Source organism: Emys orbicularis, chromosome 7 (assembly GCF_028017835.1).
Source record: "Emys orbicularis isolate rEmyOrb1 chromosome 7, rEmyOrb1.hap1, whole genome shotgun sequence".
Taxonomy (NCBI): Eukaryota; Metazoa; Chordata; order Testudines; family Emydidae; genus Emys; species Emys orbicularis.
In genome coordinates this window covers 113464012-113476982 of record NC_088689.1, presented here as the reverse complement: position 1 = coordinate 113476982, position 12971 = coordinate 113464012, and the positions used below count along the sequence as shown (strand labels likewise).

Below are 12971 nucleotides of genomic sequence, written 5' to 3'. Positions count from 1 at the left end.
TTAATCACTTGTGTCCAAGTGAATCCTGCTAATCCCTAGCAGATGCCTTCACACCCATCCCACAGAGAACAAAACATAGCAACTTATAAATGCCACTGCTATCTAGCCGCATTTTTCACATTACTTTCGTGCTTGCAGGGTTTTTCCTTTCCTTTTCTCAGTTTACAGAGGAGCGGGTAGATTTTGGCAGCACAACAGGTTTCTGGCAATGCCTTTTTAAAATACATTCTGCCTCCACCCAGATTTGCCCTCTGTTGCTTCTACTGCTTCCTAGACAAGATTTTCCATCCTTTGCTCTGCTCCAGCACCAACCAAATGTGTAGATTTTAATTACGTCTATATTTTAGAAATGAAATTCCCCCATGGTGGGGAATGCCCCCGTGGCTTTATTTACAACACTTCTACAAATCCTGTCTAATATCCTTCCTGCTTCAGAAACTGAAATGACACCATCAAGTAGGCTGCCAATCCACTTCGGGATTCTGTTTTTCACATTTATAAAGTTGAAAACCAAAATACAGATGTTTTCTGCTTTCACTGCACCTAGAATATTAGCAATGGGCGGCCCCAAATTAACCAAGACTTCTATTTCCATGTATTTTTTAAAAATCCTTATTCAAATAAAATCCATAAATGTAGATGTGAACAACAACACTGTACAGACCTATACATCCATGTTGCACCTCTCAATTATTGCACTCCTCATTCCAGACTTACATTTGCCCCTGTATCACCCAAACCAGGTTTCAGACACCATGGTGATGAGCACAATACAGATGTCTATACACTCGGATGAAAAAATTCCTCATAAGGTCTCTGACCCTGCAAAGTTCTGAGTAGCCCCAGCTCCCTCTGTGTTCAGGAGGAGCTGAGAATATTCCCATTCCAGCAGGAGGCACTCAGCACCTCACAGAGTCAGGGCCTTGGTGTAATTTCTTTGCGTTGTGAATCCACAGTCATGAAACTGAGTTTATAGAAAAATATTATTTTGCTAACATAACTCATTCCACTCAACACCGAACTCTGTAGGTCTAACATTTTTTTTGTTTCTCATTTCGGGGATTCTGTCCAATGTTAGGAGACAGGAAGGTAGAAGGGCAGTTGGGTCCCCTGGATGGCTGCAATAGCATTTTATATCTTTATGTTTACCTAGCACTTTTCATTCTGAGGCATCCCAAATTTTACATGCTGTAATCTAAACTAATATACAGGTATCACTTAATCCGCCACACAAATGCAGCCAACTCTGGGGAGAAATAGGGTGGCTTAGCAGCTCACAGCAACAACTGCATAACTGAAGAATACTGCATACAGTTGAAAGTACATTGAGAATTGAGATTGGAAGCACATAAATGCCAATATGGGAATTTTACCAGGATACTGAGGTTAACAATTGTAAAAAATGCCATCTCACCTTTAATGAGCTCAAATGGTCAGGAAAGGCAGCAAGCCTAGCAGCAGAGCACTCCCAGATATCATTGCAGGGTTTTTGCTTCAGTACCAATTTAGCAGGCAGAGTACAACCTGCAGAGTCACTAACCATGTGCTGGGGTATCTTTCGTAGGTGATTGTGGGAAATGCCCCAGTCAGCTAGTGATCCCATGCAATCCTGCTTAGCTTGTAGAAGCTAACAGGATCACATCTAGTATTGGAATGGATGAAGTAGCCCTACTGCCCTTCCTTCATTTCACTTTGGGTGGATCAATGTCTGTATGAGAATCAGTCAAAATACTTCTCAAATGAGGCACTACACTACAAAAGTAACCACTTCAATGCCACATCATGAGGGCCTCTGTTTCCACTCCAGCACTGGCAGGGCCTTAGAAAGCTTAGGGAGGACAGTCCATTGTAAATGTAAAGTTTCATGGGTATTTTTCCTTGGCATCCTTTTCCCCCCTGATGCTGAAATCCCAATATCAATTTTTTTTTTATTTTGGCAAAGAGATGCAGATTTTAATCATGATATAGCCTCCCAGCTCCCACAACATGAATATAACATTTCACAGGAGAGGGCATTTCTTAGGGAACTGCTGATCATTTATTCTTGGCTGCAAACAAAGTCAAATCCTACTTAAAAATCCAGCGGTTGGATGTTACTGCACATGTGCATCCATTACTTTCCTGTTTCCCTTGTAATTACACCCAGATTCTCTCTGTGGACTCTTTTTGGCCTTGGCACATTCATTATAATTTGAAGACAGGTTTAAAATAAGTATAGACCCCCAAAACACTAAGAAGTCACTTTTAGAGTTCCTCAGGCAACTCAATATATTTTTGTGCATGCAGTTAGCATGAGCAACCTCTCCTGGGCCTGTTGGTTGGATGGCTTTAACCAAGTAAGCCCACATCAGACAGGAGACCTGTAATTAAAGCTGCATGGGTAACCTACGCACATCCAAAAAGTTTAAGCTTAGATTACTAAAAGTTAGTCTTTAGTATGCAGGGTGCAGCTGAGAAGATAGCCAATTAACAGGCTGCAATTTATCTTGGAACGATATTTCAGATAAGAATAAAATACAATTTTCAAAAGTGACTAGGAATTTGGGGTGCCTTGGGTTTTTTTGGTGCCCAAACTGGGATACCTTAAAGAGGTTGGATTTTCAGAAGGAGCTAAGTACCTCCTGCCTTCTGAAAATCAGGCTCCTTTAGGGTGTTTCAAATTGGGCCCCCAAATTGAGGCAGTGAAAATCTCTAGCTATTCTTAGCAGTACCTTCCATTAACATAGAGGTAACAAAGGGTATGTCTACACTACCCACCGGACTGGCAGGCAGCGATTGATCCAGCGTGGGTCGGTTTATCGCATCTAGTCTAGACGCAATAAATCGATCCCTGAGCGCTCTCCCATCAACTCCTGTACTCCACTGCCGCGAGAGGCACAGACGGAGTCGACAGGGGTGCGGCAGCAGTTGACTCACCGCAGTGAAGACACCACGCTAAGTCGATCTAAGTACGTCGACTTCAGCTACATTATTCACATAGCTGAAGTTGCGTAACTTAGATCGATATCCCCCTCCCCCCCCCAGCGTAGACCAGGCCAAAGGTTTCTTTCACTCACAGCTCAACCCAAACACCCAGTATTTCCACTATTTAGCCTTTCCCACACCAGTGAAAGGCCTAACACAAAATTCAAGCTCCAAATACTCTGAGTTTGAAGGCGTTCAGATGGAGGTCTGAACTGCATAGCTGACCTCTGTCTTTTGCAGCTGCCAAGCCAAAACCCCTGAACCAAACCCCTCCCAAACTAAATGGAGAAGGGTGGTCTTGTGGTCAAGACACTGAAACAAGACTCTGAATTCCTGGATTCAGTTCTTGCTTCTGCCTCCAACTTCCTGCGTGACTGCGGGCAAGTCAGCGAGGCCATAATTTTCAAACCTGGCTACCTAAAATTAGGCTCTTGAATCCCAGCTAAATATAAGTGGCCTGATTTTCAGAAGTGCTGCTTACCCACAAATTCCACACAAGAAAAGGGAGCTGCAGGTGTGCAGCCCATTTAAAAATCGGCTCACTTAGAAGCACTTCCTTTGCACTTTCTAGATTCTGGAGGTTGCTGGGACCCAGAGCAGTCCTGTTCTGAGTTAGAACAGCCCTTGGGATTGCTCTACTTTGAACCGTGCTGTCATGCCCCCTAGATGCCTAACAGGCCCCTTTTCCTCCACCACCCACAAACCCACCCCCAGAGTGGGTAGCCTAGTGCGGTATACCAGCTCCACACTGCCTGGAGAGCCCTGCTGTTCGGAGTGGTTGGGGTAAAGGGGCCAGGATCTCAAAGACCACAGCTCACCAGTTCACACTGTTGGATCCTTTCCCAAATGCAGCTAGGCAAGAAGCCAAAGGACACTCAAATCTCTTCGGAGTTTGCCCTCTCTCTTCTAAAGAAGAGAAAAATTACACCGATATATTTATGAGGAGACAAAGTCAAAATGTCAGGCAGCGCGTTCCAATTCGCCGGCACCATCTGCAAAAATCCAACCTTTAATTTAGCTGCCTGATTTATGCCTTCCATTCCTATTAGAAAGCAGTTACTTGGCTAGAGCAAGAGATGGGTTCAGTTTAGGAGCCCTTATTAAAATCAATGCTGCTGCAAGGGAAAAAAGAAAAAAAGAAAAAGCACCGAACGATGCAGTGCGGCCTCCTTGACAACACAGAGAGTGAGCATTAAAAAAAAAAAAAAAAAAAAAGCACTTCCTTATTTGCAGACACCACATCGTCATTAGGTTTCCATCCAGAACAATGCAATACACACCATAACCAAATTCACTTCACTGTCACGGCAAGTAATTAAATCTCAGCTCAGGGAATAACATAGCACTATTATTTCAAGCACAGCAATGTTTGTGTCTGTTACATATTTTTTCCCTATGTTCTATCCTAATAAAACAAACAGCATGTTTATTTCCATCCCTTGCATCGGGGGTGACTAAAAAGCTGGGGAGGGAGAACAGAACCCCTTCTGGGGGTCTGCACCGATAACACTTCTCCCTCTTAGGACAGCAACCACCATTGGCATCTACCAAAACAATGTGCTGAGGCTGAAGTGGGGACACCGATTTGTACAGACGGGAGATCAAATTGGATCATCTTCAATAACTGTTCTTAGGAAGACAATAAACTAAGAGGCTATCAGTAATACTAATAATGGCCCCAATCATCTCCTATGTGGAACAAGCATGAGTAGAAGCCTGGGAACTCTGGGAATATTCCCTTATCAGAGTCTCCTCTCTCTTTGTACCTCAAAGGTAGGGTTCGCCTCTTTCATGGAGTAGGCGGGGAGTTCATCTCTGCAAGTACAGATAAGCTAGAGGAGAGGGATGGCTGAACAGAAGCCATGTGCCTCTACAATGCTTGAGGACACCTCCACACACATACGGCTCTGCAGAGTTTCCCATTGGCCATTCCCCTGGAACACTCCCTTTAGGGAGGGCCACAGTGCACAGGGAGCACACTTAAATGATCATCTGACTCTGGACTGCATGGGAGGGAAGGAGGATGGGGGGGGGGAACACACACTCCATGCATGAAGCCCAACCTCCCCAAGAAACATTCCAGTGGACCCGGGGAAGGAGGGATGATGCCATGGAGACGGCATACTTCCCAGACAGGGACTCGTTTAGTTTATAGCTTGTCTCCAGGCCAAGTGGATGATTTGGCCCAATGGCTCTTACCATACGAGAGTATTTTACACATGAATAAGTTGACTCTTGCATCCCATAGATGAGGTAATCACCATTGTCTTCATCTGAGTGGCGGGGAAGCAGATGCAGAGAGGTTAACTGACCTCCCCTGGTCACTGATAGTCATTCTCAGAGTCAGGATTAGAACTCAGGAGTGCTGGCTCCCCTACACTTAAAACACATGATGATGCCCATACCTCCCAAAGATGATGATTAAAAATGAACAAAGCAGATCAGAGCTCTTCAAACCCTGGCCCATTTCTAGAACCAGGAACTAGTTTCTAGAAGTAGGAACAGCCATCTGTTCTGAAGGTGCTGAAATGTTCAGCTAACATTTTCCCTCCGCACCCTATTATTTTTCCATTTTCACTGCATGCCCCTCCAGCTTCCATCATGGACCAGATGCACTGAAATACAGAGAGATGGGGCTTTCTCATGGTATTTTCGGCTTCAGTCAAAGAAGGAAGTACCAGAAACCTGATAAACAATCCAGCTCAGGTTTGCATCTCCTAAAAGTTCAGATAAAGACATTTTGGGGACTGCAGAATAACTTCCCGGTGACAATGATTGACAATGAACTAGAAATTATACTGCAGGGCACAAATCTTTATTAGCCAGGGAATGGATTCGATGATCCAAAAGGTTTTTTCCCCATCTCTAATTCCTACCACTTTATGACCTGAACTAAAACCTTTTGAAAACCACCCATCAATAAAAACTGAATTTATACAGTCAGATCCCAAAGTCATGTACAAGCTGAAATATAGCCACCTCTGGGTAGGAAAACAGCAACCTCTTCGTTTTTAAAAGAAGCACTGGACACAAAAGAGTTTCTTTTTTTGGTTCGGTTTTAATCTGACATTGCCTATGCTTGCAAATTTTTTTTTTTTTTTTTGTTTAACAGGGAAATATTTTGGTTGTCAGAGAGAAGTAGAACCAGTGGCACAAGTAATAGAAAAAAAAAATAAAAACACTTTGTGTCTCACAGTTGGAGACCCAAAAATGGAGATACTCATAATCAGAAGCCACTTATGAAATGGCTCGCCCATGTGTCCAAAAGGCACTTGTCACCATCCTAGTAGTGGCACTGGGATATTTGTATTATAAGTATTCATGTTTCTGTTTGGACCTGAATACACAATCCCAGTGTTCAGCACCAGAGCTGGCTGGAAAACAAAATATTCCCGATATGAAAAAATTCAACTTCTGGGGGAGGGAAATTATCCCAAATTGGGAGGAAAAGTCAAAAAATATTGGGAACGTGTTGATTTTGACAAATCAGTATTTTCCAATGGAAAAATTTTCCTTTGTGAAATTTTCGACCGGCTCTATTCAGCGGGCAGTGTGCCGGACTGTCAACCATTCTAGTGAAATTTATTACTTTTGGAGGACTGATGGATTTTACCTAACAAGAAAACACATCCACTAGAGAACAATTGCCCTTTGTCATTGTAACTTTAACAGACCAGTGCAACAAGAAAAGCGATATCATTACAAAAAAGATCCCAAGACACATTTAATATCCCTTTGGGCTTTTCCTTCGCCATAAATGTCATCAGTACAACACTACCCAGCCTTAGAGTAACTAATGAAAGGCCTCGAGCTTGGGTTTTAAGATTGCAGTAAACTATTGTGAAGATTATAACAAGTGCCATGGCTTTAGATTACTAGGCCCATAGAAGGCAGGCAAAGTGGTCATGAATATGAGAGAGTCATCTGATACTGAGTCATTCCTGCCCCTGAATCCGCTCAAATGGGTTGCTAGGAGGCACTGTAATTGACAGTCAAGATTGTAGCAGAAAGTTCCACACCAGATTCTAATGCATTGCCGAGTGAAAGAGAATGCATAATTCACTTAATTGCTGCGATAAAATCTAAATACAGTGGTTGGATTATAGCGGGGTGAAACCTGTGCCACCTACTACAGACATCAATCGTGCTGATTAGACCTTCTCGCACATCTATCGTGTTGGGATTATCACCCTTTCCTTTGCAAAGAGAATCCACTGCAGCCATTTTACACCATCCCAAATGACTGTGCCACATTGAGCAGTGATGCAAGTGTCACAATAGAATGATGCAATGGCATCTGAAGCCAATGAACATGAGGTGGCTGGGGGAGAAATAATTATGGTGCTTCCACCACAACATAGCTCACAACAGGCTCTATTTACAGATGAAAGAGTAATTCTCTCCACCTGGTATTGCTCCAAAGGAAACTGACACTCCATTAAAATACTCCATTACCCTACAGTAATGGCCTGAAGTACTATATTACAGGTGATGCCTATTGCAAAGGTTGCCTAACACTTTCCATGTTAACCCCCTCTTTTCAATGGCAAATAACTCTGGCAAACTTTAACCATTTGGGCTCAAATTTGCCATGACTGAGGTCTGCCTCAAGTTGAATTTTTCTGGAAAGCTTGAGCAAAAAGGCTGCAACTATTTCCAAAAGGTTATTGAAAAATAATAATTAGCACTATGGGTATGTGACATATTTTACAGGCATGTAAGAAGACTGAGGATTGCCCTCAAAAGCTTATCGTCTAAGTAGACAACATACAAACTGGGGGCAGGAAGCATGCAATACAAGACTACTCTTTTTACACACACACACACACACACACACACACACACACACACACACACACACACACACACACACACACACACCCTATTTGCATTGTGTGTGCTGTATTTTTTTTCCCTTTAACTCCTGTCCCTTTTCTGGTCCTTAATCCTCATCAACACTTCAATTCTGGTCTCTCTAACCTTTAACCATTTCCTTTTTGAATTGAAGTTGGTTGGTTTTCTTTAAACCTTTCCTCGTTTTCTTTTTTTTCTTTTGTTTTAATTTCTTTACTCTTTTCCAATTTTCCTTTCTCCTTGTAAGCTATGGTGTCAGGCCATTACTGTAGAATGCTAATGGGATTTTTGCTTATTGGGGGCCACTGTAGTAACAACAATGGCTTTCCAAGAAACAGGACTTCTCTTTAAGATGATAAAAGGATTTTGATAAATAATTTCTGCTGCTTCCCTAAAAACAAGAGAGACTCTTCTCCTATTTGGACATGTTGAGCCAAACTGCCAACTGCTATAAACCGATATACCTTGTTGACATACAATTGCTGTAGTTCCACTGAATTCAGTGGAAATATGTCGACTTCCACCAACTTAAAATCTGGCCCTATTGGTTTGCCTTGGCTCTCACTAAAACGCCCAGTGACAAGGGGGTGCAGAGCCCAGCTGCAGAAAAGCTCATTATTTTCTGCCTCATCAAGTCTTATCAAAAGCCAAGATGCTTGGAATCATCCTTGTCCCTAGAGCTCCAAACAGATTTATATAACCAACACTATAACCCAGCTCCCTGAGGAGAGCAGCTTGCATCTGGGGTTTTTTCCGGGTTCATAATTCCTGGTAAGGAGGAAAAGAAACAAAACGCACCACACACATGCAAGCAGAAAGGGGGATTAAGGTTTGGGAAAGGGAATGATTTCAAAGTAGTTTTTCCTCATCGTTCAAGGCTAACAAAGCTGACAGTGCTTTCAGTCAAAGAGGGAGTGTTCCAGGAGGAGAGAATGGAAGAGAGACATGCCTAACAGAATTGCACAGTGTCCTAATGTTACCAATAACGAGGGTGGTGGTTACTGTATGGCAATGCACTGAGAGGCCATCTTCCAGAACCAAAGAGTCAACTCCAGTCTCAGTCCTAGAGAATCTATGGATCCTCACTGGGTTCAAATTATCCATCTCCCTGACAACATCACGGCAAGCAAGAAAGGTTAGAATCAAACTGGCTCCACTGCAGAGCAGGAGAACAAGCTGTGCCATAAATATAAGAAACCAAGATATTAAACTTCTCCAGGAGACTCCAGAGTTCAGAGATGTGCAGTGAAATCAGAAACCATCTTTGGAGGAAATGACAACAAGCAGCATCATTGGATCATAGTAGGGAGAGATGAACGAGGCTTCTAAGAGTGGGCCCAATGCAAGGGCAGGATATAGTCCCCCTGATAAAGGACGTATTGGATATTAACACTGATTCTGCACCTCCCTCCCCATGAGCCTTTATGAAATCATTTTTATTAGGAAAAGACAAAGCGGTTCAGACAAAAGTAAAAACTAACTCAAATCTTAGCCCCAAATTCAGAATCCAAATCTTACCTGAGGTTCCAAAAGTGTAAGTTAAACTTCCCTCTCCCCCTCAATGTGACAGCTGAGGCCATTGTGAGCCTTTATACCAACTTGGGAGTGAAACTGAGCGATCTGTTGGCTTTCTTAAATCCTGCCTACTCCATCACTTTTAAACACCAGCTCTGTGTCTCCAAAGTTCCCATTTCCCTTCGGCTTGGGTAAGCCAGTGGGCCGCTCCTTGGGCTAGCCATGCAGAAACCTATCCACCATTGGAAGGATAAAGATCTTCAGTGGAGAACAACAAAATACAAAGCCACAGTTTACTGGCTGATGATCCTGACGGGAGCTCAACTGAAGTCAGTAGGAGGTTAAGGAACTCAGCACCTCTCAGGACCTTTGTTGGCAAATTACCACTGTGCTGATCAAATGCAACTCAATTATGCATGTCCTGATAGCTCAGCAATTATACATCCCTCTCTTTACTGCAATAGTTTATATTTACATAATGAGAGCTCAATATACATTTGTAATGGGAGAAGTCACAAAACCTTCCAGTTCCTCTATGCATCCAGTGTGTCACAATCCATTAATAAATCCTGGACTGGGGGAATTCAAAGTGACATCTTGGAAACAAATGTTACCATAATTTATCATCAAAGAGCAATCTACAGCAAAACTAAACGGCTGAAGAACAATTAGGGATGCCTTTAACCCTTCTGGTGCTGGCCTATTTGCATGACACTCATCTATTAATATAGCCTATGACATGCTCTCCCTAGGATAAGGACTGGAAGTGACATCAGTTGAGATATTCAAAGCTACACTGGACAAAACACGGGAAAATACGTTTTAGGGAACAATCATGTTGGCTGCAGGGCTAGATTGGATGATCTAATAGGTATTTTCCAGTTCTCATTTCTGGGATATTCCAATTCATCAGTGCCTAAACTACCTCATCAAAACACTGAAAAGTGAAAACCCACAACAACTCAGCTCTAAAGATTCTGTCTGAAACAGTACACAGGGGGTTAAAGCATAACGCTTATCCTCTAAATTGTCAGCCTCCCGATATACGTTAGTGGCAAATGACGACACAAAATAAGCCTTTTCAGTGATTTAGCTGGTCATTATTTCTACGGACATGTGAGTCCTACTGTGATTTAAACCTCCAGGGACAAATGCAAGTGAAATCACACAACCCCACAACTCAATTGTGCAGCTTCCTTCTGATTAAAAGCAGGTGCTGGCTTTGACAGGCTAGAGATGGAGACAATGCTACTTTATTTCTGTCGGCAAAAGGACTGGAGAATGGGGAAAGGAACCATTTCTACACAAAGTAAGTACTTGTACCATTAAGTCTAAATAAAGGAAAAGAAATGGAACATTGTCTAGTCAACAAAATATTTTATCACCTTGGCCAGGTAAAAGATTGAAATATTTTAAACACTAGGCTCTTGTTTAGTCACCATTCAAGCACAGACATGTGCTACTGTGATTTAAAATGAGATATGCCATCCAAAGATGCACACTGGGACCAACTGGGGAGAAGGGAAATTTTTAAAAGTAAAATGTAAATAGTTCCTTTTTAGTCCTACTTAACTCTGAATTAGGCAAAAACTGGACCCTTGAATCCAAGCCCCTTCAAGGCAGTTATGGGGCAGAAAAAGGAGAAGGATGTTCAATTTCAGGCCACCAGAATCAAACTTGCCCTTATGGTTTCAGTTCTAGGTCAGATCCAAAATCAGAAGTGTTACAGTTTAGACGCAGATATGGCTGAAATATCATAAAAATGGCCAGTTTTCAGGAGATTTTGGTCCATGGCAGCAGAAGTTTAATGATAATTGCTCATCCTACCAGATTCCCACCATTTAGGATGGTCAGAAAGCTCACAAGACCATCTGATCCCATGAGATTATTGTTGGGCTGGAATCTCATAAGGCCAGCTTGACATTTTGGGAATGTCAAATCCAAATATTTGAACCTGAATCCTAACCTTGACACTAGAACTAGCCTGAAACCTCAAACCCAGCCTAAACCAAATCGAGATTGGAGCAATGTCAATACAGTCCAACTCTGTTAAAGCGAGAGGAGACTTTATGGGCAAGGAACTGATCCTATTCACTCACATGTAAATAGCCAGCCACACAGTGTGGAAAATAAGATACTACACTTGTGCCCAGATCATAAGCTCTGCAGAAGGCCAACAGACAGGTCCAGTGTGCATGCATTTGTATCTGGGATTGGTTCAGTGGATGCACTAAAGAAAATTTTGGCCAGGAATTTAGAAAGAGAACTGGGGAGTCTCAATTCCCAGATTCCTCCACTTCTTGTTTCTGGAAAGTATCTCTAAGAGGTGTAGCCCCGGTCTCTCAAGTCAATGGCAGTACTCTCTCAAGTCCAGTACTTCAATAGGGCTGGAATTTCACTGCAGGTTTCTTTAGCTCCTGCAAAAGCAAGATATTTTACAGTTCCCACATCCACACTATTTCTAATATGAAGAGCTTTGCATTTTTCATGTAAGAATTTCAGATTGCTTTACCATAGTGACTATTGCTATGCTCTGTGAAAAACTAAGGATGGCTCCTTAATAAAAACTGCCCATTGCTTTGCTTACCTTCTTAAAGAGCCTGATGACGTCTTCGCTGATCTGCGAGAGGCGGACAATGACATTGTTCATGAAGATGTCATTCAGGGTAGCATGGTCTCTGCTCTCTCGCCGAGTCTGGGTCAAAACTAGATACCAGCAATTCACCGGGGAAAGGAGGTGCTGATCCTTCCTGGGGAAACATGAACAATTCAAAAGAGTGGTTTAATTCACAAGTGGATACTATCAACGATACTGATACAGTCATCTTCCACTGAGTAAAACTGCTACTATCCCTTCTGCCTAACAAAATAGGTCTGAACTCAGCCTTGTCACCTTCACTAAAGCCAGTGCAGTGTTTGATTAACTACTTGATTGCCATTCATAGCATGTGTTCTGGATTCAAGCTGTTCCTGCTGTGCATGGCTGATTAGAATGAAATGTGAGGTCTCATAACAAATATCCATAAAAGTGTTACTTCGTTGGATGCATTTATTATACCCAGAGCTAAATGAATGTGAAACCTCAGATGTGCAGATCTGTTGACGGGTTAGCTGGTCATCACATCTCGTGCTATCAACATCCATAATCTCCTCACGTCTATGGTGCTCCCTTCCCTCCCCCTGTGGGGACTGGCCCGGGCCTGGCCATGCCCCCCTAGTGGGGCACACCCCACAGTTTGGGGACCAGTGTTGTAATGATATTCAGGCCTTTAAAAAAAAAGTGTGGCCTGCAAGGGGAGAATTACACTTCAGTAACACAGTGCAGCCTCTCTATATACAGCAAAGGGTGCAAGTCATAGCAGTGTGCCTGATATAACAGGAAAGCTGAATGTATTTCATCAGTGTTCGTAACCAATACAATACATCATAACCTCATAATAGGAGAATTCTGATAATGACCCCTAGGAGTGTCATGGTGAACTGGTGCCTGCCTAGTCTGGTATCTCTAGTTGTCTAGGAAGCAGACACCAGTCAGTTTGGTGGGAGGGTTTCTAACTACACAAATTTGGCATTCCGCTCTTTTTCCCCCACGCACCAACTTGGCAAAATTTCAGTCAGCCAGTGAGGCAGACTTATAA

At 42.7% G+C, this 12971-nt stretch overlaps 1 protein-coding gene across 2 annotated transcripts in view; it reads right to left on the bottom strand.

Annotated features, from left to right (window-relative positions):
- Positions 1 to 12971, bottom strand: part of SRGAP3 (SLIT-ROBO Rho GTPase activating protein 3) — a 218171-nt gene that overhangs the window by 70274 nt on the left and 134926 nt on the right. For both annotated transcript variants that reach the window (XM_065407280.1, XM_065407281.1), the window contains exon 3: positions 11921 to 12083. In XM_065407280.1, coding sequence (XP_065263352.1) covers positions 11921 to 12083 — 163 coding nt within the window. The remainder of the gene's footprint in view (positions 1 to 11920; positions 12084 to 12971) is intronic.